General features: G+C 42.8%; 1 protein-coding gene across 9 annotated transcripts in view; it reads right to left on the bottom strand.

Annotated features, from left to right (window-relative positions):
• Nucleotides 1–1,329: 1,329 nt before the first annotated feature.
• Nucleotides 1,330–26,079, bottom strand: part of tmcc1a (transmembrane and coiled-coil domain family 1a) — a 51,484-nt gene continuing 26,734 nt past the window's right edge. For 7 of the 9 annotated variants that reach the window (XM_049581518.1, XM_049581519.1, XM_049581515.1 and 4 more), the window contains 4 exons: nucleotides 8,299–8,556; nucleotides 7,369–8,060; nucleotides 5,658–5,793; nucleotides 1,330–3,707 (listed from right to left, as the gene is read on the bottom strand). In XM_049581518.1, coding sequence (XP_049437475.1) covers nucleotides 3,393–3,707; nucleotides 5,658–5,793; nucleotides 7,369–8,060; nucleotides 8,299–8,556 — 1,401 coding nt within the window. In that variant the 3' untranslated portion in view covers nucleotides 1,330–3,392. Of the gene's footprint in view, nucleotides 3,708–5,657; nucleotides 5,794–7,368; nucleotides 8,061–8,298; nucleotides 8,557–9,760; nucleotides 9,942–15,961; nucleotides 16,785–26,079 lie in introns of those variants that run through there. The other 2 variants (XM_049581522.1, XM_049581523.1) reach the window with 2 other exon arrangements.

Here is a 26,079-nt window from a genome sequence, read left to right as displayed (position 1 = left end):
CTCATCTCGGGGTTAATGACGGGTCACAGTCCCACCTCCTGTGCTCCCCAGTCCCTCGGCTCTCAGATTAGTTCTGCAGATCCTGAGGGTTCCGTTTTGGGCACATACGGCACGGTAAGCACCGTGAAAGTGCTACCAGATGGGCACATCAGCACACCTTTCCGGTTTTTGACATTCACATCTATCCAACACAGCCTTCTTGCGCGCTTTACCTCATAAATATTCAAGCACAACACATGCGCCCCCACTCAAAAATGCACGAATATGGTTAGCATTTTTGTCTCTGGATGGAGAGCGTGCATATGCTCACATCTCTGAATAGAAATGAATGATCCCTGGTAGGCAAACGACCGCGAATGTGTCAGACACTGCATAAATCAGTTTGCAGGCGAGCCCGAGAAGTGTTATCTCTGAATACATGCAATAATTAAAGTTGATGCTAAATCGTGCGCAATCGCTTGTGCCTATTTACCGTGGACTCCTCTGGGGATAAACTAACTCTCTCCTCCCCGTCACCACTTGCAGCTTTCAGTGGGGCAGATAAGTAGCGCGCCCCGTGTTTACCTTGGCGCACAGCCATGCGCATCGAATCTGGCAGTGTGGAGAAGGAGGAAAGCGCTCTGATAAAGTGCAACATAATGACCCCCCGACTGCACGGCACAATAACTGAGCCACCAACACTGCGCGCGTGCGTGTGAGCGCGAGCCTGAGCAGCAGGGAGCTGGGAGGCGTACACGAGGTCCTGCGGGGATAAGGCTCGGTGTGGGTCAGAGCTGTCAGCATCAGATATCAGCAGCGAGGTGTGACTGAGTGCTGCGGTTTGGTGCTGCTCAATCAAACACGACATTCAACGGAATTAAGCTGTGTGTGCGTGTGTGTGAGATTGGTGGCGTAAAGTAGGGGGGCCGTGGTCTCTCCTGTGTTTATAATGAAAATATTGTCCCTGGTGGCCCACTCTGACTTTTGGCAGTAAGACTGCGGTTAAAGGGGCATTCCACCCAACCTGTTTCCTTCCTGATAAGGTGCAACACCTCCTTGTGTTCAGACCCCCACCTCCCTCTCAGCAGACCATTCACACAAACTAAACACAGCCTCTCAGCCATGAGGAAGAAAAAAAAACATCCGAAGGACATATAAGGCAAAAGATCTCCATCTAGTGGCCACACGAGGGACCTGCAAGAGGTGACTTTCAAAACTCACTCCACAAATTGTGTGTAGTCAGCCCATCCAGCGGTAATTAATCCCCCCAAGTAGACATGCACCCCATCAATAACAACACACAGACATTAATTAAAACAAGTCATGTTTAAGAAATAGTGATGGCTCATGAGTTAGTCAGGAATGCACTTTATTTATTCCACACTTAGAAAAAGGACATCAGAAGGCACTGGAGTGGTTTAGCAACGCAACCCTACATCACAGGTGTTACTGCATGGTCAAGCTGAGGTCAAAGGTCAGCTCACTCTCAACTTGTCTGCCACAAACAAGATGCCAAAATTTAATCCGATCAATAAATCCACTGTTTTAATTGCGTGTTCGACTTGTGAGGAATCAAGTTTATCGACATTTTGACAAGAAACAGACTAAAAATCCTCTCTGTGGGGTTTTATCTTGAGACAAGGATGACAGTGATCCTGACCTGAGTCAACTCTTCTTATCCCGCCGAGGCCAGCTGTCTTAAGAGTGACAACCTTTGAAGTCTCTATCAAAGGTTTCTCAAGCCCCAGCCCGCATGTTATCTGGCCGCGTGCTAAAGTGCAGCTGTACAGTTCGAATGATCTCGCTATCTGTTAGGAAATCAGCTTCTCAGCATGAAATGCAAAATGAACTATTTAATGTGCTAGGTCATCTTGTTGTGTCCTTGACTCGGTGAGAAAAAAAAGAGAGAGTAGAAGAGAGACTGGACGCGAGGAGGCAAGGTGCCGCAACACACAACTGAAGCTCAAGGAGTCAAGTTCATGTTCAGATTGTGAATTCTCTAAAGCGACTCTTCCCTTGCAAGAAAAGATACATCCTTGACATCCAGGCAAGACATTCGTGACATGTCAGACTAAAAGCAACAACCTGCTGAGCAACTTCCACTTTCTCTCTTCTCAGCTTGGACCCTTTGGGTGCTTATGCATCCCCTGGGTAGACTAAGGTTTGGCACTGGGTGATTACACCATAAGACGGTGCACTTGTAGAAAAAGGATGGCCAAAGAAATAATACGCAGGGAGAAAGTATGATGAAGAGTACAGAATCAGTGTGCATGTGACTGGCATGGCAGTGGAGACGACTTTCACTGTGGATATAAAGCAGCAACATTCCTGTTCCAACTGAGATGGAGCTGGATAAGCACCAGTGGTCTCCCTTTCCTGATCTGATCACATCAAATATGGCGGGGGGGAGGCAGTTGTCCTGGCAAATTGGTTTTACTTGGACAGTGGTCTTTTGTCATTGCTTTTAAACACAAAAGTAGTTCTCATGTAATTTTTCTAAATGAAAACATGCGGCATTGTTTACATGTTGCAAGTATGGCAGATGCTTAACAATAACCAGATGTTCTTTAAGTGTTTATGTGCTGTTTCCATGGTGAGCAGCCCATTGTAAATGTTCCTTCTAAAGCTGGTCCATTCTGTCTTGTTTTAGTTTTAATCTCCCCTGTCAAACACAGTTTTCCTGTTTTATTTTAAAAAAGGAGATAAGTAAAAGCACGTGATCTTTGCTATTAGAAATGTAAGGAAGCACAAAAAGTTTCTAGTCATTGTGACGCTCAAAGGTCACGTTCAGTCCTTCACAATGTTCTGTATGAACACAATTTCATCACAGCAAGAAAAGGAGCAACTCCTGGGAAGGTTTTCAGCCATAGTTCAAATCTACCAATCACGTCTAGGTGAGAGTTCTCTTCCTAAAGGCAATCAACCACATAACCACATTTGCATGTCTCTACAGTTGGACTGGGCCTTTGGAGCAAATCGCCAGCCCAGTTTCCTGACTAAGCTCCCCGTCATGTAGAGTGGGAGGAGCGTAATGCTACATGGTACTGAATAAAATAACATTGAAAATAAAAATAATATTATTAGAAATAATAACATTATAATTGATTAAACTCTAAAGATAAAAACAGTACAATGCTGCAGAGTGAGGAGCAGCAACACAACAGTTCATGTTCAAAAATGTAAACAGTCTCGTCCTTCCTAAATGACAATCGTGAGCGTTCTCGACTTCACTCTTCTTCTTCTTCCGCTCTTTCTTGATTCCGTGTTCTGAACGTGCTCGGCCGATTTTTCAGTGCCCGGCCGCGCAGCCATTCTAACGGCAATCACGTTCTTCAAGCTTCCTGCATGATCGCAGCTAAAGTTACATCACCTGGCGTCATCAAAGCAACACGTGCTGCCGGCCCTCCATCTGGTCATCCCGGCGGCTGCAGTGCGCGGTGCGTGTACCCCGACAGAGCGTCCCAGTTTCTCCACAAAAAGGCCAGCAGGAGGATGAGGAGGAGGGTGGAGAGCGAGCGCGACCGCGTCTTCATCAGCGGGACTACACAGTTGGCCACAGTTGAGACAAAGACCAGAAGGACGGCCATAAGGGCCAGCAGCACATTGATAAGTTTTCCCAGGAGGGTCCGGGCTGTGGCGTTTTCCAGCCCCTCCAACTGCACGACCTGCTGTTGCTGCTGCTGGAGCTCCATCTTAGAGATCCTGGTCTGACACGCCTCCAATGCCTCCTGCAGAGGACACAAAAAAAAAATCAATCAGCAAAGTCATCTTAGAGTTCACGACACACTCGATGAACACCTGACTATCTTGGACTCCCTTATATTTAAGTATGTCTCTAGTATTCCCTTTCATGTTTGTAAATGGGGCACACAAAACATCAGAAACACCTCTCAGTATTACGCAATCCAGTTCAACACCACTGCAAACTACAAACTCAATAACACTCATGCAGTTAAATTAACACCGCTCTGACATTGTCAATCAAACCTCAACATTGTATAGGTATAATTTATGGCTGAGCTGCTGTAGAGGACCTCATTAGATTGAACAGTTGTCCCCGACAGAGTGGCCACTACATTTATCATCCATAGATCTCTACTGCCCCCTGTTTCCTGGGAAAAGAAGTGCAGTCAAGGGGCAACTTGAGCTGTAATGCAGGTATACAGACATTAAAACCACACACACCTGACTCATCACAGACAACAGGAAAGGACAGTAGTAATGTGAGTCAACGACAAGGAAAGGCTCATGTTTTGGACAAACACAGAGGCCAATGGACGGACTGGATTCTCCGTCTCATCTTCCTGTTTACACTGTCAACATGGACAATGACATAATGCCTTTAGCTGCCGGAGGGCTTGTGACCAAACTTGACTTATACTATGAGCAGACTAAATTAGCTTACTACTGCTTAAACAGTAAGTCAGAGGGGCTGAGCTGTCGTCAGCACGTTCCCTTGCAAGACCTCTTGGTGTGTCAAACAGACGCTGTGACAGAGTGATAAGAATATCTGCAGAAAACAACCTAAATGTGTGATGTAAATTAAAAGATTTAAACTATTTCACTTGAGCTAACAGGAGCTACCTGGCTAGATTTAGTAGCAGATGTGAAGCGTGCTGAGATCATGAGATTGGCTGACAAAGCCAGGGAGCAGGGATTAGGGACAACAATGTCATTAAGGTCCTGTTCCCACCAGGTATTAACATGTGTCCTGGATGATTGGATCACAAGTGGACAGCTCCAAGCACAGGTGTGAATGCGCCCGATGCGTCCAATCTCTGTTGGGTCTGTTACACAGGTTAAACGCAGTGCTGAAGGACCGTCCCTGGAGCTGCTCTGCTCCCTGGGAACGATCAGTTCAATATCTGCCTGGTTAGCACAGGCTAACATAGCAGTGCCTCCTAAACATGTTAATTACCAAAAGGTAGCATTAGCCATGTGATGCTAACAATTAGGCCCGTCACTCTAAGTGCGTAGGTGGACTCTCACCAACTATCCTCCGCACTGAGCTCACACTCCTGCAGCAGTAGTCTTGTGTTTATTTGTACACAGAGTGGGGAAGTGAGATCTGATCACAAGTGGTCACCTGAGACACATGCAGAGACACATGCTAATGCCAGGTGTGAACAGACAGAGCTGTCCACTTGTGGAGAAATCACCCAAGACGCATGTTATTATTGGGTATAAACTGGCTCTAAGTGACAAGATAGCATCACTGTCAAAACAGACTTCTGACATGAGGGGGATTTTGAAATAAAAAAAATAAAAAATCTGTTAAATTCTGTTTTTGTCTGGCTTGGTTTTTCCAGCTATCTGCTTCAGCACAAGTATCAGGATAACGTGCAAGATGTTTGGTTAGTGTGTTGCTGAATCAATACAAAATGTAATGCAGCTACTTGTGTATTTTGCACAGGTACTTTGTAATGACTTTTTAATGAATCAACTGCTCAGAGGACCAGAACTCACCATTTAATTGAACACTTTGCTTTATCCTCTAGAAATTCTTATCATCCCTTTCTGACGGTTCATTTGTACAACAGACTGACTTTTGAAACAGCCAATTTTTAAGTACAATGAGAGACTTAGAAAATGTAATTCCGACTAAGCTGATTTTTGCGGCCGTTAATTTATTTCTGATGTGCGGCGTGTGCTTGTGAACGTCAGCCTGGCGGACAGACCTGTATGTCTCTGGCTCTCTCGTACGACTGGTAGGCGATCTTCTCCTCCATGCTGGCCAGCTCCTGTTTGAGGTTGAGGATCTCGTTCTGATGGAGTTCTGTCAGGTCGTTCAGCTGCTCTTCCAGACGTTCACACCTGAGCACACACACACACACACACACACACACACACACACACACACACACACACACACACACACATTTGAGCGTCTGGGGCATAATTAGATTAGACAAAGAAACACATGCAGGAATTAGCAGAAACAGATCCTTAAGGCATCGGACCACGGGGCACCTGACTGAACTGATGACTCGCCCTGACAAGATTAGGGCACGCTTACTCATCTGCTGATCCAACCAGCCAGTCAGAGAGCGTCAGTAGTATGAGAGTGGCCAATGGGAGGAACCCAACTGGAGGAGAGGGATCTATACTGCTGTTTATTTTGGCAGGCACATACAACTGGATGGATAACATAGGACAAGAATAGACGACAGGCTGCCACTGTGTATGTTTATCTGAGTTTGTTTCCTTGAAACTGATTTTTACTGAATATTTCAGACAGGTAATATAAATAATATAGATATATATCTTCCCAGAGCCCAACGTGATGTCTACAAACTCAAAGATATTACATTATTACGACAGAAGACTCTGTAAACAAGCAAGTATTCACATTGGAAAAACTGGAATCAGTGAATTTCTTGCATTTTTGCTTAAATTAATCAATGATCAAATTGTTGCTGATTAGTTTTCTGTTGATTGGATAATCGTTTCGGCTCTACATTCATCAACAATGGAAATAATAGTTTTGAAAGTCACATTTTAGGGATTTCGTGGTTATGCAAAAAATAGATTCAGTCCCTGAGGAGCAGTTTATGACTGATTATTCCTAACGGGCAGGCTAAAAAGAGCTTCATAGTGGTCATTCTGTTCTGTTCGCTATTTTATTTTGGTCTAAGAGGACAAACACGGCAAACAGCTCTGGACTGACATGGACATTTTAGGGAGAAAAATGCTTGCGTTTCTTTTTCTATGTAAGCCGCTCACTATATCTCCCTTTCTTTCCATTGTCCTGCCCCCTTAATCTTTGTGCCCCCTTGTCAGAACGTTGTGGAGGAATGCGAGGGTGTTTTTTACGGCCAACTGGCCACAGACAAGCCAAAACACAAAGCTGCACAGAGACGTCTGAGTCTAAGAGGCTGGGACAGGGGCTGAAATAACGCCAAAGATCTTTGAACTGTGAACTTGTGAACTGTGCAGGTGTGTCTGTCAACTTTGTGAAGCGCTCAATTTAAACATCAGCTATTGTCTCAAAGCAGAAAATAAGGCAACTTGTTTCTGTTATAGAAAATAAGACGTGCATAATGCATGTGTCAATGGTACATACACTCTGAGGCACAGTATAAGCACCTTCATGCAGGCTTAACATGTTTATGTACAGAAAGTCCAGGTCAAGGTCTTGCTTTTATCTACAGTGTGCTAACTTTGATAAACTTTGATGAGCTCTCCAGAGCATGAGCAGGGCGAGTGTTGCCCGTGACGATGTGTCACATCGATATGAATGACCAGTATTCAGGAGTGTGCTCCCAAAAAGAATATTTCTTCCTGATTAAACACTGCTGGAATTTTAGGGGATTTCTTGTGCTAAACAGGAAATGCTTCAGGAATGTATTATACACACAGATCCTTGTATGTTCTCTTTTCTGTCTGTACCTGAAGCGTTCCTCTTGCAGCGCTTGCATAACAACTGAGTAGTCTCTCTGATAGTGGCTCTTCAAACCATCAAGGCTATCTTCTAGCCTCGCCTGGCCCTCCCTGAGCTCCTGCACCTCCTGCAGCAGCATGTCCAGGCTGGAGCTCTGGCTCCTCTCCAGTGTGTTGCCCTTTGAACTTGGTGGGCCTCCGGGGGCCCCTGTGGTGCTGTTGGCCCCGGCTGAACCTGACGTCGCACTGGAGCAGTCATCCTCACTACCATACTTAGGACTGGGCTGGAGGTGATGCCCAGCGCTGCCAAGTGAACGTCCGCCAGCACCCGTCACACCTTCTTCCACCGAGGGGTCGTCCAGAGAGTCTTTAAGTGAGGGAATGTTGTCAGCGCTGCCGAATTTGTGGCGAATCAGCGACGCAATTTCCCGTGGTTTGGAGACGACGGCCCCGGCGGCGGAGTGGGTGGCCTGAGAGAAACTGGAGAGGCCTCCCTTTACGCTGTCCACCACGCCTTCACTGAAGCCTGTGACTTTGGCTCCGACATCCTTCAGGCCCTGCTGCATGTCCCGCAGAACATCCTTGGGCTGGCGTGGGATACCGTTGTGCTCCACTTCCCGCAGCTTCCGGTGGTAGTGCTCCAGCTTCCTTTGCAGCTGCTGGATGGTCTGCGCCGACTTCTGGTTCTTCTTTTCAAAAACCTGACAGCCAAAGAACAAGTTTTCATTCAGTGAGGGGGAATAAACACGACACTGTATTATCCACTTTAATATATTTAGTAAGCTCCCTCCCTGCCCTGAGGGACAAACAAAGTCATCAAACAGGTTTAGTGTTAATGCACTGATTGTCACAAGGTATTAAAACTACAAGACAATAAGTCCTTTGGATTAATCTGTTTTTATTAATAGTTTTATGGAGTGCAACAACTCCTCATTTTACCTGTTTGATGCGTGTGCTTTGCTGTTTGTCAGCATTGTTGGCCAGTTTGAGGTACTCTGCAACGTTGTCATCCCTGGCTGTCTGCTCGATCTTAATCTGCTCTGTGAGCTTGAGGATTTTCTGCTGCAGCTGGGCGATTGCCTGCTTTGTGCGCTGAGGGTCCGGGGTGCCATCCTCACCTCCCTGGAATGAACCGTCCGCCCCACATGAAACAGCTAGGGGTGTCTGGCCCAGCCCGCTCACCTCCAGCCGGTCGATCTGAGAGTGAGGAGATGGGAAAAGAAGATTGAGGTAGGTAAAAGGTCAGAGGAGGAAAGAGGAGATTAAAGAGGAAAATAAGCGGAGGAAAGAAAAACAGGGAAGAAAAAGTGTGAGTTGCATACTGAGGGTTCTTAGTCATTTTGCTGACACACATTAAAAACACAGGCTTCTGCATTTTTGCAGCCAGTGGTCGGGAAAGAGGGCAAATTGAGACGGTTGAAAAGGCAACTCGCGGCCAGTTACTCTGAAGAGGAAGATGCAAGATATGATTTTTCATTCGTTTACAAAGAAAAGAAAGTAGACGAAAAAAAAAAAAGTACATCCATGCAAAACTCAATCCACAGCCCTCTCTCTGCAAGTCTTTTTCTTTGGTAAAACAGGCGAAAACAGAATGAAAAGACTATCAGCCTAATCTCTATTTATTTGCTCACGGTGCGACAATATAGGACAAGACTGACAGGATATTAGATTTTTGCTCACAACAGTTTTGCAGATTAAGAATATTTGTCTGCCTTGTTCAGACACTGACCTGATTTTGTCACGGGGCCACAAAGCGTCTGTGTAAAAGCCAAAGATAATATCTAAATTGGGTTTTTCCTGTATTTTCCTAAAAACTAGATCAACTCTACCTGAGAGAGGATGATGAACCTAACAGCACCTTCAATCACAGCCAGCCAAATGTGATTCATTTCCTCAAACGCCTCCAGGGAAGAACACACAGAGCAGAGCACTGTGATACTGCTGGAGCTAATCGTGCTTCAGGGAGGGATTGTGATCAAAATATTCCTCTCATCACTGAGCATGCACACCAAATAAACAGCTGAACATGACTGCACACCTTGGGGGCTCGGAAGGCACCCATAGGGGAGGACTGGGTAAAGAGTTAGAGGAGAGGCGCACAGGTGAAAGTTACCTTGACATCACTCAGCCTCTGCATACGCATGCCTTTATTGCCACACCATAACAGGTAAAAACAAAGCACCAGGGGCTCACCTGCATGACTAATTGATGACAAGCACCACAGTCAACATTACTTACTTATTACAAACCACAGCGCAGCCGGCAGAAAAAAAACAGCAACTCCAGATTAAAGTTTCTTTCCACCAAAATACTTAAAGTTGAGAGAAACTACCCCAAACTAACTCTCTGTATTCATCTCCTGTCACAAAAGCGCCCACGACACGCGCCAACAGTATCTCACCTTTCCATTGGTCAAACGGAGAAACTGTTCCCAGTGCATTGTCCCCGCAGTAAAAGCGAGCTGTGTATTTTCATCTGTCCTGACACTTAAAGTTAAAGTTAAACATTTAAAGCCGAGCCGGTCGCTTGAAGTTACGCCGGGCACTGCTGTCTCTCCAACTCGCCGGGCTTGTTGTGAAAGTTGAAGCCACCTGAAACTCCTCAGCCGGGCAGAGCGGGAAGCCCCGCCCCTTTCTCCTCCCTCCAGTCACAGCTGAGGGATGACATCATCCTCTGAGCTGCTCGGCAGGCAGCCGTCGATCATCGTCAGAGCACAAATAGCTCCTCAGTCAGACAGGGACTTTTTTTTTTTTTTTTTAGATTTTATCTTACTGTTATAGATTCTCTGAGAGACTGACAACATTCAGACACAAATAAGTTTATTACTGCAACACTTTATAATCGCTCTTACAAGTCTAAGGTAAAAGTATTTAGTCAAGCACTGTGCTTAAGTACAAATTTAGGTATTTATATTTGAGAATCAACACGTAATGCGTTAACGCCACAAGCATTCAGAGAGAAATACTGTATTTTTTTCTCCACTACATTTATTTGGCAGCTGTAGTTCAAACTTAGGGACTGTTCCTAACTTTTTTGGAGAGCACTGGGAGGGGTGTCAAATAATTATTTTGTAAGCACTGGGGAGGGGCACACACATTTAAATGGTTTTATTTTATTTTACCCTAGATTTATAGCCCTTTGCTGTGTGTCGTCTCTCCTCTCACCCCCAATGCTTAGACTGTCTTGTATAATTAAGTAAAAAAAAAAAAAATCAATAAAAGAAAAATCACGAGAATTACACCATTTATCATAGCCCGAAATTGTAATAACAGAAATTATCTTTGGTTTTTCAAATTTCTGACGGTCCTTGGACACGTCATGTGCGATGATCACTTCCGTCGGAAAAAAGAAAATAAAAAGACGGAACCAGATCTGAGCTTAAAATAGTGATATTTTATCTATGTAATTTTTTTTCTACGTCTCATTAAAAATTTGGCCAAAAATACACTATTTGCACTAACTGACGGGCACGCACAACAGAAAGTGAAAAACCAAGGCTTTTTTCAACTCCAGGATTACGTCTTCAATTATTGTCTTACAACCATCAAAGAGTGAGTTTTAAAAATTAAGAAACTAGTTTATGGTGGAGAAAGGGTCACACGTTTCACACCACTCACTATGGGAGACTCAGTAAAAATATCTGTAGCACTGGGGAGGGTCAACATACATAAAGATACATAAAGAACAGTCCCTTATATTTCAGATCAGGATTTTCATATACAAAATATGTGATCAGTTTATAGCACACCATGTACTAGTGTTATCAAAAATATCAATTTAGCTACTAATTAAGAAAAGTTGTCGATGTCATGTTATACCCTTGTTATATTCAAATTTTATGTGCTCAATGTTTTCAATGTCAGTGTTTTTTAGGGTATTGTATCACAATTAGAAATTCCAGTACCATGACTAAACTATCATGCGCTGATGTAGACTGACAGAGAAGATAGTTCAAACAGTCAACTCCTGCTCACACATAAATGCAAAAATAATGATCCACGGTGGTTTCCGTGGTACAGGAAGTGAACTAGGGAATTACTGCCAGGGAATGTCAATCATAACTGATCTAATTTAGGCTATTTTTAACAACAAACAAATGACTGAACCACATGACAGAATAAACAACACATAAATAAAAACTCTGAATGCTTGCTGATCAGTATCTCAGATGTGCACCACAGAAATGACACAGCTTCAGTATATTGGAGAGTAATGTGTTCAATGATCACAGGCATGGTTGACCGTTTTTTTGAGGTGAAATCTTATAGTCATGTTGAAACTGAGGTTGCGGGGCAGACTGGGAGTCTGGGCCCTGACATGAGATCAGATCAACCCCTAGTTTGTGTGCCAGCCAATAGAGAGGAACACTTGAGGGCAAGAAAAACCAGTTTGCCACCCTTTACACCACACACACCCACACACACACACACACACACACACACACACACACACACACACACACTTAGGTCAGGGCACATTCCTTTGGGTGCAGGGTAACACAAGAGAACTGGCAGGTCATTCACAATTTTTAGGTAATTTCCAGCTTTAAAACAAAATGGTTTTGCATCATGTTGATCACCGCTAACAGCGTTAAATAGAAGGTGGACCACATCCATGAGTCAATTAAGCTGACAACTGTTGTGTACAGTAAGTCTAATCATGATCAAATTCCCTTGATGGGCAGCCAAGGCGGTCAAATGAATCTGAAAACTAGAACAGCCTGCTGGGCTGGCACAGTAGAGGACTGAGGGGTGACGTTACAGAGCAGCACCTGGTCTGTTCTCGGCTATAAACACAATAGTATAAATAGCATTATAAGGGCGAGCATTAATGAAGTGCTTACTTCATCAACATGAGTACTGAGTATGAAGATTTCCCAGTGTTCTCTTATAGATGACGACATTATCTGAACATTTAAGTCTGTGCCCTGCCCTCAGACTTAAAGATAAAGAGGGCAAAGGACGAGTCGGCTGAACCCTTTGCACTGGAGTACCCAGCAATACAATGTAGATAGAGGTTTTAGACGCTGTGATAAGAAGGCCTAGTGATCTGTAGACACTGGCACCGAATCAAAGGCCTTTCATCCATCATAAAAATCAATGTCAGCAGAGATCTCCTGTTACATATGTGACGGAACCACACACAGCTGATCAGTCAGGTGGTTGAAAAGGGTTTAGCCTTTTTCCCGCTCTGCATACAGCTCATACACTCTCTATGACTGTCAACTGCAATGATCTCATTTTCATACAGACTCATACTGTTGCCACGCATAGCAAAGCAATGCTTCATCCACAGCTTTCTGATGCAGATAAAGAGTTCCAGTTACTGAACAAATGGTCTGTACGATCGGTGTCATCCCCAAATGGTTGAGTTTTTCTGCGTCTAATCATGCATGTAATTAAAGATGGTGAGCTGAAGGATTAGGCTAATTTCCCAGGGTTAACAGAGCCAAACATGTTGATGTGGTGAGCCGCTGAAGCAAGAAGCGACAGGCACTGCATCGCTGGAGCTCGTGTAGCCTAATGAGGAAAGCTGAGAGTGTGTGTTTGTAACTGGGGGGCTGCCTGATCCCCTCTCTGATAAGACTTTATCAGTAAGAAAGACAAAAGGGTCTGCTCAGACCTGTCCCCCTGCCCTGTGGCGAATTGCATACACACAGGAAGGAGGGCCAGGTTGTGCAACAGCCTCTGATCCACGTAAAGCTGGTTAGAGCCGTGACAGGGCAACCTGATTTACCTCACATCCACCAGAGGCCTGGGAAAAGCCCGGCCAAACCTAAACACCCAGACCTGCAGCCATACGTCTCGCACAAACCGGCATTTAGGAGGCATTACCAGGCTAATGTTGTTAGATATGCATCACGCACAATTAGATACATCTAACAAGAACATCTTGTCCTGCGCCGGTCGGTCTCTCGCAGCCTCAAAGATGCCTCAAATTCCTGCCTGCTCAATGTAGGTCATAGAACAGAAAACGGACAGATGCTGTCAGATGCTGCTCCGATATATTTGGGCAATCTCTCAGCTCTTATTTCTTTCTGCCCCATAGCTTCAGACACGTTGTCCTCTGTTTCCTCCTCCGCTAAGTCCTGTTAAATGTAGTTGTTGTTTTGTGAGATGACTCAGGTGAGGTCAGGTTCAGTGAATGTCGAGATGTTGTGATAGCCACAGAGTGCAAACAGATAGAGGATAAAGCTTCTTGTCACACGCCCTGATCTCATTTTCATCCTTGACTGCTGCTGACTGTTTAAAGATGACATCATGTGTTTAGGAATGACACAAAATTCTCATGTTTTCGACTGATAAACGTTTTTAACCTTAGCTTCCTATCTTAATTTGTATATAAATTAGACATGTATTTTATATATCATTTTATGTATGATGGCTCCACACAATGATTAACTAATCATGGCCATGACTGTGCCATGCAGGGTGTCAACAGCTATCAGACACTTAAATGTAAGGCTTTTTCAAGATAATTTTTCACCAAATTTAAGAATGATTTTTGGATAAATCATCTTTTGTTTTATTCAAACACTGCTGGTAAGTATAAAAGTAAGTAGTAGGCCTATAATGTGGTCCGGGGCAGAGGTAGCTTCTGTGTATAATTATGGAAGTGAGAGGGAGCTTGGTAATTTACATTCTGCCAACAGTTAAGTGCAAGTATTAGGTAAAAAGTGGAAGGTATAAAGATTTGTAACATCAGAAAAGCGGACTTTCACTCAGTGGAGCTTGACTCATTTTGACAAAAAGAAATTAAAAGATGGATAAATGAAATTAGATCAAATGTTTGCGGCAATTAAGACCTCACAAATTCAAATTTAAGACTATTTAATGATGTTTAAGGCCTAATATTTGTAAAATTCAATTTAAGACATTTTAAGAACCTGCACACACCCTAGTGCCATGACTGTTAGGAACGCTATGAAGTTCCTAAGGGAACATGAAGCTATTTAAATTGAATTATAAGTTATACAACCATCTTAAAGACTGTATTTAGTGTAAATATTGGGATCAAAACCACAGACCTAAGCTGTGCTGTGATTGTTTTGAATATAAACATTTCAGTCTAGTTATCCCTTTTCTGCTTTCATTTACTCAAAAAACTGTTATGTTCTCAGTGGTCAAGGTCAAGTTTTTGGTATCTGTATGCATAGGCGCAAAAGTGCATTACCTTGTTAGTTGTTATGCCTCGCATTCCTCTGATGTCAGCTTGTGTTGTGCAAAGATGCCAGAGTGATACTACCCGGATACTGTAACTTCAGGTTTCTCTCAGGGAACCTAAAATTAGGACTCTGCTCTACACCTCTCATATTACAACATTCTCAGTATAGAAAAGGCACAGCACTGATTTGTCACAGCACATCAGAGTTTTCGCAGCTGTAGGCTTTGTGAGCTGGTTCTCCAACGCTGCTTATCTACGGAGTCCAATATCCATGAGAGATGAGACCTCGGATCCACGGTGAATGTCAGAATCCAGGTTTTTAGGTGAATGCTTAGCGCCATGCGTGAATCATTTCTGTGACCTGTCCACCTGTACAGAGTCATTTTGAATTTCACAGCTGTCTCCTCTCCATTTATACCACTTGTATCTCTCTGACCTTATCGCTCAGCAGGCATCGTAGCCGATCATCTCCGGCTGACTGAACTTCACACTCCTGATTAGTTGGTTTGATCTTTGACCCTGCAGTCAATCAGAAGGCCGCTGTCACAGCAACAACATGACATTACTTAGGGATCCTGCTGGCTTTTATTAAAGACAGAGCAGAGATGAGCATGCACAGTGAAGCGCTGCAGTGTGTGGCTGCAATCATTAGTTATTTATAGTGATCTAGTTATCATAAACATCAGTGCATGTGACATTTCTGTGCCATTTTTAACACTAAACATGTTTTTCTTGTCATACCCCTTTTATTTCCTCATAGTCCCAGTTCCCACACACACGTGTTAAATTGAGCGGCACTGAAATTGACACAAAAGACACGTTTTTAATGGAAATCCGCTTTTTGTGTCCTTTAAGGGGATCCAATGTGGCAACAATGAACCCCATTCACCAGATATGGAAACTTACATAACTCCGTGTGATGCTGGACAAGAGGCAGTTTACTCAACACATTCGCTCGTGAATTAGCACCAAACACAACGCAAACTACTAATCATGCACAACAGACACACACAGCCAAAGTCTGCCAGTGAGTTTCCTAAGGAATTCAAAGGGTGTGAGAAAAGCCCTCGGTGTTCACATCCACAAGAAAGAAACACATCAGCTGAGAGTGCAGGTCTGGGGAGGAAGAGGAGGAAAAAAACAGAGGCTTTTCTCAGGCCCCACTATCACAACAAAGACTTTCAATCCCTATGATTTCAAGACAAAATCCTTTTCACGCCAAGAGATTGGTCTCGTATAAGTTCTGAAACACCTCTAATGCTTTCACAGTGTCTTATTTTGTTAAGAAACACAGCACACACCCATCTGAACAGGTGTGTATCAATATAATCTTCATATGAATGTGAGTACTGGATTAATGAAATAAACTCGAATCAAAATGAGTCAAACCTCAAAACATGACCATGAACACACACTCTATTTACAGGTGGAGACTCACAGTGGTGGGAGTAGGAAGCGGAGAGGTATCAGCAGTTATCAGGTTGAGGATGACTTCCATGGCGGGGAGACGCATGCGCGCGGCTTGGACTTGAACTTTGTTTGGCTTGTCTATCTGTTTGTGTGTCCCTCGGGAGACGACCACAGTCGGGGGAGATGGGAAGAGCGCGGCCCTGGGAGAGCACCCATCACTCAGGACACCTCTCCCAAACAAAGTCCACTTGACTCAAAGTCCACCAGACAAAGCCTCCACTTGACAACAAGCAAGCAGAGCCTCTTAAGAATTACTGTTGGCTTGATTGAATATCCAGAATCCATAGAGTGCTCGGTCCCTCCAGCAATGAACCATGACTATTGATAGCCACCAAGTCTAGGGAGCGTTGTGCTGCTGGTTCACAGAGCAGCCACTCCTCAAAGCCCATGACCACGCTTCAGTGCCAACACACGCTCCACAGTACACAGCAACCGGCAGAGAGCCTATGGAGCGCACATATATGCGCTCCGATAAGCACGACTCCCACAGACAGCGTGCATTCGTGGGAGAACAAGGACTCCTCTGGAGCAAAGGGTCTGTCTGATGCAGGTTTGGGGGTGACAGAGCCGAGGCGGTTAATCGGATGAAGGCTCGCGGGGTTGGATTGAGGCAGGGTTAAAAGAAGGAAGAGTTTACTGTGAAGTTTAAGTGCTCAAAGAGTCCGCCGGGGATAAAATCCTCAGAGGGAGAAGAGAGAGGCAGAGACCCAGAGGACGGATGTGAGGGGTGCGAGGGAGCAGGCAGGAAAAAAAGAGCCCACCAGGAGCTGTCACTGAGAGGGAGACGGAGCGAGAGAGAGGGAGCAAAGGAAAGAGGGGTTGTGAGAAAGCTTTGTGAAGGGAGGAGGAGGAGGAGGAGGGGGCTTTTCTTCTGTTGGAGTTTCTAGGCCAGCTCAGCTCCAAAACAGTGGCTAGCTCAGGCAGAAAGAAAGGGAGAAAAATCTTCCACTCCCGCCTTTCAATTATCACACAGTTTGATTGTCGCAGCTAATCAGTTTCCTCAGTGATCACGCTTTAATGAATCACTTTCCACTGCCTGTAACAAACAGCGCTAGACCAAACATTTCTGCTGACCAATAACACAAACTGAACTGCCTGAACTGGGCTTTAAGTGGCGTGTCTTTTCACATACCTTGTATAACATGAGATACAGGCATGCGAGGGAGTGGACGGTTTTGGTTTACTCTGGAGAAAAAAAATGTACCCAAGAAAAAACCCCAGATTACACAGATTACACGGTCATATGATGGTGACAAAGCTGCTATTCAAAACTGTGCATATGTGTGCACACATGACCATAGCCTATGACTGAATCACTGCGTAACTTATCCGCTGACGACACAAGTGCTTTGACACTGATTTGGTAACACTCTACTAGAGTTTCAGCATCACTTTCACTAGACTGCAAAATAAAAAACAAATGAATTATGTTTGTAGAAAAAAGTTCATGTCACCACAGTAGATTTATCTCCTTAGTACAGGTAGTAAAATAAAATTATCCACTTGAACTGAGGCCACCATCAAAACCCAGTGGTTAACAGTCTGATGTTGGTCACAGCAAATTCACATTCAAATGCTCATACAAACACCATTTTATGAGCTTTGGCGCATTGTTCTGCTAGATAACATCTCTGTGTTTGTGAGCCACCATTTCTACAAGTGTACAAACCAATTAGGGAGAAAAAGCAAAGCAGGGAGCGTAGGGGGTAAGGCAGGACAAGGGCTACTAAAGTCTTCTGTGCAGAAGCCGACAGCAGGGAGGGGGGAGAGGAGAGCATGAATATAGGCTTTAATGAGGGAGCGGGAAGAGTTAAGGGAAAGGGAGGGTAGGATTTAGGGGAAAAGGCTGCTTATATAAGGGCAAACTCAACTTGCTCAGATGGGAGTGCAAGTGTGTGACATGTAGGTTTGACCCCAGTGTTGAATCAAAGGGGCATGAGGAAGCATTAGTTGTTAAAAGTCTGAGCCCAGTCCTAAATTGCAAAGAAAGTCAGTTTTACTACAGCTGCACATCATTAAAACTACATTCCCTTTATTTCTATCACTCTCTCCATTCACACATATACTGTATACTTTTAACCATCTTTAAAACTTAATCTAAGAAAAAAATCTGTAGCACCATATAATCAAAAGCATTAGGGTTACTATAATTAGAATAAGAAGAAGTAACTGTGGCATCACAAGCTGCAAAATAACTTCCCAATATAACAGTATATACTTTTAGGGGCCCAACGCTATATTAAACTTGACAGTAAACCTTTTATAAATGTAGGAGTGACTTCTTTTTATTTAGATATTCATTATACATGCATATGTGGTGATATATATTTGTATTCATAAAAGACATATATTCCATTAAAGCTACACTAACCCAACCAACACTATCTGGTCATTTAAGTTAGTCTTGTTATGTTATGTTACTGCCATAGTCCAGGGGTGTAAATATAGACAGTGCAGGTGGTGCACTGGGGCCCGTGGGATGGATGGGGACTATGTGAACTACATCAAAATTAGTTCAGAAAAGAACTCATATTACATTAGAAATGGTGCCATTTGGGGCGTCGGTGGCTTAGTGGTAGAGCAAGCGCCCCATGTACAAGGCTGTTGCCGCAGCGGCCTGGGTTCGACTCCAGCCTGTGGCCCTTTGCTGCATGTCACTCCCTCTCTCCCCCCCTTTCACACTTGTCTGTCCTATCAAATAAAGGCTAAAAATGCCCGAAAGCAAATCTTTAAAAAAAAAAAAAAAAAAAAGAAATGGTGCCATTTGCTATAAGCTATATGCCCTAAAAATGCAAACTCATCTCTATCATGATTTTCTTTTCTTTTCTTTTTTGTAAGATAGTCAGTATTCTACAACTAGAAAAAAACAAGAATAAACTATTGTATTAAATTAAATTTCTTAATTTTTTTAATACTTTTGTCTTATACGTGTATACAATAATGATTGTTGGGTAATATGTATGTTGATGTTGCTTAGTGTCAAGTCTCTATTTGATCACAAAAGCATACACTGGGTCCAGTGGTAACTACCTTACACCACTGGCATAGTCTTTTATAATATAGAGGACATATAATGTATTTTTTTTTTTAAATGTGTAACTTGAAGTCTTCCCAGTGTGCATCATCATTAAACAAAATTTAAATCAAGTACCAGATCAGATAAGTCATGAGTCACAAGTATATACTGTTAACGTCCTCTGTATGCATGCTGTACGTTTTTTTAAATGTATCTTAGCCTGGATTTATACATTTGTGTCTACGCTCAAAGTTAAAAGGTATTTCCTTCCTTACTACATTTTGAATGATAATTTGCAACATTTGTGGTGTGTCACATGTGTTTGTGATATAGTACCTTTAGTATATACTATATGACAGCTATTTAGCCTGAAGCCTTCATGGAATAATCTATGGGGGATGCATGATCTGTATACTGTTACTCCATACCATGCTCTTCTTTATGCACCTTTTGTACCTTTCTTATATATACATATATATACAGGCTATATAAAACTTATTTTGTTCCTATTATTTGATGATGACTACTTGCAACAGGTGTGTTATAGTATGTCATGTGGCTTGCACATGCATTATGGGTATTTAAGGGTTTTTATTTATCAGAAGTTTGAGGAAGAGCTTGGTGCTCAAAACATTACACACCATTAAAATCCTTCTAACAGGAGCTACTTGGTGTGAGGATCTATTTGTTTCTAATATGTCAGATATGCCAACCACATTATCTCTTTACTGTTCAGTCTAAACGTTAGCTGTAGTTCTGTCAGTTAGCTTCATAAGCTAGTTCATTTCGCTAGTAAGAGCTGTCAGTCAGTAGCTATATATATATTCAGTAACTGCTTAAATTTAGTGATGGGTAAATACCCACTTTGTAAACATGTATGTTACATAGACTGTACAAATGAATGATATGAAAGCTCCCCAGAGTGAAGCCAAAACATCCCGATCGCCCCCTGGTGGCTGGCTGCAGTATAGGTCATAAAACCCACCTCCTCCCATGTTAGCGAATTCGACATGACCAAGGTAAAAACTTAAAGTACACGTCAAGTAATTTTAGTTTCTTTACCAAAGTTGGTTTCTGTCATTTTAGGCAGTTCTCATCGCACTGGTGTTTGTTCAAGTCTTTTTTTTTCTCATGAGTTTGGCTCTGATTAATTATTCAATGCTATAAAAAGGGGGTGTGACGGCATGTTTAATGGCTGTGTGTGTCAATCACTGTATTTCAATTGAGTCCCAGTGGTGCTGCATCAGTGTGAAGAAGTGGAGATGTGTCGTCCATCTTCTCACACAGTCTATAGTGTGTTATAACAAGGCTAAGTTTAAATATAAGAACAGCTGGTGGTACAGGGACTACTAAAATCTAAAAGTATTTTTCTTACAGACGGCTTTACTGAAAATCATTAGTCAGTTAGTGGGAAGATCCAGCGTGTGTTTCCCCTAACAGGTTCTTTTCAGACATGAATGCATTACAAGCATTCCTTGCCTAGCTCTCAGTGTCATTTCTGTCCAGGCTCTTCAGTCTCATATGGAGGTTATGTGGCCCCCAGCAGCTCCTGTCAGTCCAGGAATACTCAAGCTTTCAGGGTGACTCAGGACATCTTTACACAATCTCTGGTAGCATGCCCTAATAACATACTCCAAATAGCAGTGTGTCTCTGCAATGCACAGAGGGGGGAGTAGACTCATGCCCTGACAACTGACTGATGCTCGAAAACAGAAAAAGAAAATGGAGATTTTTACCTCAAGGGCTGTTTTACCTTATTTAGCTGGTCAAAATTAGTGGACAGCTGTGACCTTAAGTGGCCTTATGTTTTATTTACATAGGCAGAAATTAATGTTCGCTACACATTAACTAGGATGGTAATAGAATTCATAGAAAAATGATTTTCTGCGATGTGCTAATAGAATTAAATTACATTTTCAACTCAAATGTGATTTCTCGGACACAGTGGTCCAATTTGCAGGGTGAGATTTGGAGTAATTAGGCATCTTATTACTGACTGCCCAAAGACTGCACATACAGGCTAATTCATTAGACATCATGTTTTCTGTTCTGTTCTTCACTAAACAGCAGCATTAAATGGAGACATTTTCTATAGAGACACATCTGGGATCTGATGGTCGTATCCTATTTTTCAGAACACGTGAATTAGAACTGTGCTGTCAAATTAAATTAATTCAGAGCATGTACAATAGCTGAATTTTTGAGTGAGTGTGTGAGGATGTTTGTGCAAATGGCTTCAGTACAAAAAATGCTGCTGAGATCTTTTTGTGGCGTCTCATTTAATGGGTTTGAGACAGATGTGCCTTGCAGAAAAAACAATAACCCAATTTGACGAATACATCACATTACAATATCTCTTTCTCTGTCACACACACACACACACACACACACACACACACACACACACACACACACACACACGTGTATATTCCGCATGTGTTAAGGGGACACGACCTGCTGAACTGGTGATGTATGTGGCCAACCCAGAGCAGGCATGCTTATCTAGTTATATGACACGCCCGGCAGTAGGACCTTAGGCTACTTCAGTATCATGTGACTGATAGTTTACCGGCTCCTATTGCGATGAATGGGAACCCACAATACATTTGATATTCATGCAAAACAACAGTCCAAAGCACAGATACACAGTTTCACATTCAAAAGATGTCATACAGATACATTAAACTTTGAAGGCTAATGGCTGTTTGGCACCTTTTATGTATTTTATTCACTTAATTAGAAATTAGAGCTCCAACTAATAATTATTTTCAATGTGGACTATTTTCTCGATTACCCAATTCGTTGTTTGGTCTGTAAAATGTCTGAAATCATTGTTTTTCCATAGCCTATTATGATGTCCTCAAATGCCCTGTTTAGTCCAGAAGCCAAAGATACTCAAATAAATCAAATTAGTTGGTGATTAATTTAAGAGTTGACAGTTCTTTACTGACTATTTATCATATATTTAAAAAATAAAGGTATGAATTTGTGCACATGTGACCACAGGAATGATACGTTGAGCGAGTGTGTCGGTGCATGTGCTACATTTATGTGCTGCTAAATGGATAGCTTCTATCTATCTTCTTGTTTTGGAATTTTAAAAAGATATTACGTTAGATGTGACATTATTTTATGCTGCAAAAACAAACTAAGAACTGAGATTAATTAAGACCGACAGATCTAAACTAATGTGCGTCTACGTCTGTGTGTTTCATAAGTGAGCTGGGCTACATGCAAAAAGGACATATACTGATATTACTGTTTAAAATCATGTATTTTATGAAAACAGACAGTTTGAAATTAAGACACAATAATTATATATTTTAGAGAACCCTTGGCCCTTGTCAAGGATGCTAATGTGAGTGACATGTGAGTCATTAAATTCTGCTTTTTAATGTTTTTTTCATCGCTAGCCACCAATATAATATTAAAATATGACTGCTTTGACACAAGGTGTTTTGTATCAAACTACAACAGCCATACTTATCAAAAATCTGAGGCCTAAAGCGCAGTCTTTTTCCGGTTTGGAAACAGAGGTACTGTACATTTTGAATGGACAATGCTCTGACTGATGAGCTCACACATGAGGACATACAGAACAACTTGTGTGGAGATGTTTCCTCAGCCAGCGGACGCAACAGGATTCTCATAATACATAATACTCATTGTCATTCGGAGGACAGAGCCTGGTGCTGAACTGAGGCCAAGCGGGCACTGCACTGCCAAAAAGTTCTGAAGAGTCCAGAAGACAAAGGGAAGAGACTGGCTCTGATGTAACTGAACTGGGATTGAAGGGAGGGTAAATTGAGTAAGCATGATAAACAGAGATCCATATAGAGAGTAAAATATGAAACTTTTATTCACTTCGGGAGTTACTGCAATAGAGACTACATGATGTTAAGGCTTTCCAAGGATTTATCTTCCCAATAATTATGCATCTATGTGAAGAATTAATCAAACTATTGTGTTATTGTGCCAACGCCACAGTCCCCTCCACGTGATCGTAAATTGTGACGAGTTATGGTGTGGCATGGTTTGGGGGTGTGAGAGGTTACGTAAAGGCAGAAGAGCGAGAGCTTTGTCTGCACGGACTGGGGGTAATTCAAGCCTGAGAGAGGAGACAACCATGACTCGGGGCTCCGGCTTTGCAGAACAATACCTCCCCCATAAAAAAAAAGAAGCCCTGTCCAACCCTGGCTGTCCAGTCCTCCCTAGTCTAAGCTCCAGTATAATCAATGGCCCTATTAGCAGTTACATAAACCACTAGGCACTTTATACACAGGGGCCATTATGACTAGTGAGGTCAGAGAGCGTGAAACATCTTAGCAGCCAACTCCAGTACTGGCATCTACAAGAGCCAGGGAGGAAGGAAAACAAACAAACGTCAATAACAACAGGAACCCAAACAATTTAGTGTTCTCAGCCTCATTCCCCGCCTGGACACAGATAACAGAGAGCAGCATCAGTTCTATGACAGAGAAATGTGTCTGTGCCAATAGTATTAGTATGTTTGAGGCTGTCACTTACAGTTTTCATGTAATTTGCCAAGCTCGTTGTGGATTTGTAATTTGCCAGTTTCCTTTGGCATATCGGGCATCTAGCACTTGACTTTTTGGGAGTCATCTTCGTTAATTTTGAAACTATTCCAGGTGCTTGACTTTTCAACATCTTGCTAGCGCACACATAGGTCTGTCATGTGGTCAAACTGTCCCACTGTACGTTCCAATACCCATACAACCATACTATATAGTATGTCCCAATACATCGTATGTCAAATACAGTATGCAAAAAATACCAGGATGTTCTACTACAACCAGTTGCATTTTGCAGTATGTAAGCCAGCATGCTTTTCTGTCTATTCTAACCCACAATCCTTTGCACAGTGGACGATACACTTCACCCACTAAGGCGCAAACAGATGACAGCTGATTGACAGCTGTGAGAGGCTGCAATTACGGATGACAGCGCAAGTAACTGATGACCAGTCAAATAGTAATAATAGGAGTATTGATTGTTTAAGGGCTGATCTCCGTCCCTGGCGAGCTCAGTGAGTGGCACTTGTTTATGTTCAAGGTAACTGATGTAAAAGCAAGAGGGTCAAAGTTCAGGGTGTAGTGTTATGAGACAGCAGTATGTCCTGATTATGTCCATACTGCATGTAACACTACGTACTTTTTAAGGGCAGCTGCTACTGAAAGTAAAAAGACCAAGTGTAAGATTCGGAACGCACCGCCAGTTTCAGTAGTGCTGTACGGCTGGTGACTGACATTAGATGGAAGTGAGTCACAACTAATAACTAATAATAACTGATGCTGATGTATAATGGAAAACATTGGATTATTTATTTATTTCCTTAATTTATGGGCTATTTGGGATTTTCAGGGTAATGCAGACAAATAATGAGAGCATTTGCATAATGATTCAGACGTGGATTATCATGGCAGTGATTGTAGCTCTGAAGATACAAAGCATTTGGGTTAGCCCTGTAAGGTACAATAATGCTTGAACCTTTGACACTGAATGAAGCCCATCTGTTAAAGTAATTGCTTTTGCATTTTGAACGTGTAGGGAGATTCCACAAAAAAATACATGCACACGACATTCCAATTTGCCTGCAGTATATAGGCCAACATCAGTATTTTGCAGCTGTATCTGAGTTGGCGTAAGAATTGGCCAATAAGTTACAAGAAATTCCAGCAGATATGCCAAAGACAGGGCTGGGGTAAGTTAGAAGTTATTTGTGTCCCGCTGAATACACATTGTGTCACCATTACTGAAATTATTGTTTGTTTATTTCATTATGCTTATGTTAACAATAGCACTGGTTGTGTTATAAGCTCCAGTGTTTTGCTTTTTTCAGTATGTGTATGAGTGTGCAGATGAAGGTGTGATATGTGTAAGAGACTGTGTGGGTACACAGTGAGACAAAGTGTGTATGTACAGCAAAGCAGTTGGCAGGGACAGCGTTTGTCCACTGGTGATGGTTGGTGTTTGTCGGAGCTGCTTCTGTGTATACTCAGCCCATCCTGGTTATGCAATGTGGAAACAGAGAGGGCACTGGCCCAAAATGTGCGAGTTTGTCTGTCTGGATGCCGTACAATACCCAGAGCACCATGGGGCAGTATGCAGAACCAAACACACTGCCAGCCTATTCATAAGCAAGAAGATGAAGAATCTAGAACAAACAGTCCCTGCTATCTGGGCCCTGGAAAATTATTTGGTCTGGCCCCTTCTCAGTTTTCTTGTTCCCTCCAACCAAACTCCACTAACTGTGGCCCCACGTTGACCTTGCTACCCACTTTGAAACAGATTTATTTGATGGTCTAGGGCCTGAGTGCTGTTTGGGAAGTTTTAGCAGGACTTCACTGTGTGAATTAGGCCAATAGGAAGCAGTGGATTTCATAACAGGGGGACAGATAATGAAGATTGTCATTTCGCTAATAGGAAGCTCTCATCAGCGCTGACAGCTATTACCCAATGAAAAACTTAGAGGGCATTCTCTCATTGCCCATTCAGATTATCTAACAGTGTAATGGACTGTCTCGTGTAATGAGGGTAACTTCCAAAAACTGAGCTTACAATCAACAGTCAAGACTCCATTCTCCATTCATGTCTGATGCACCATGTCGCAGCTAAACACATCTATCTCAATGTGACAAAAAGAAATGTAACAGTCCGTAAGATATTCCCTTGTACAAGGTTTAGTAAAATACTATTCCAGGGATGAATATGGATTATTCTACCATTAAAACAGAAAAACTAAGTGTTGAAAAAATGAATACCACAACCGACCAGCTACAGCGTCGATCCACGAGGGGGAGCTAGAGCACAAACTATGCTGCACAATATGTGTCATCTCATCTGCTGTATGGAAAACTGACTGTGTTATTGGCCTTTCTTTGACTGCACATTTCCTGACAGGTTTCCTGACAATAACCTTTCTTGTTATTGCATTCTTCACATTATCTCTTCTCCTACTGAAAGACATGCAGCTCCTTATGTAACATAATCCAGACCTGATGTGGCAGCAACATCAGGGCACACAGGTACTGAGAACAGGGAGGAAGGGA

The sequence above is a fragment of the Epinephelus fuscoguttatus genome, linkage group LG7 (assembly GCF_011397635.1).
Source record: "Epinephelus fuscoguttatus linkage group LG7, E.fuscoguttatus.final_Chr_v1".
In the NCBI taxonomy this organism is placed as follows: Eukaryota; Metazoa; Chordata; class Actinopteri; order Perciformes; family Serranidae; genus Epinephelus; species Epinephelus fuscoguttatus.
This window is presented reverse-complemented; position numbering and strand designations above follow the sequence as displayed.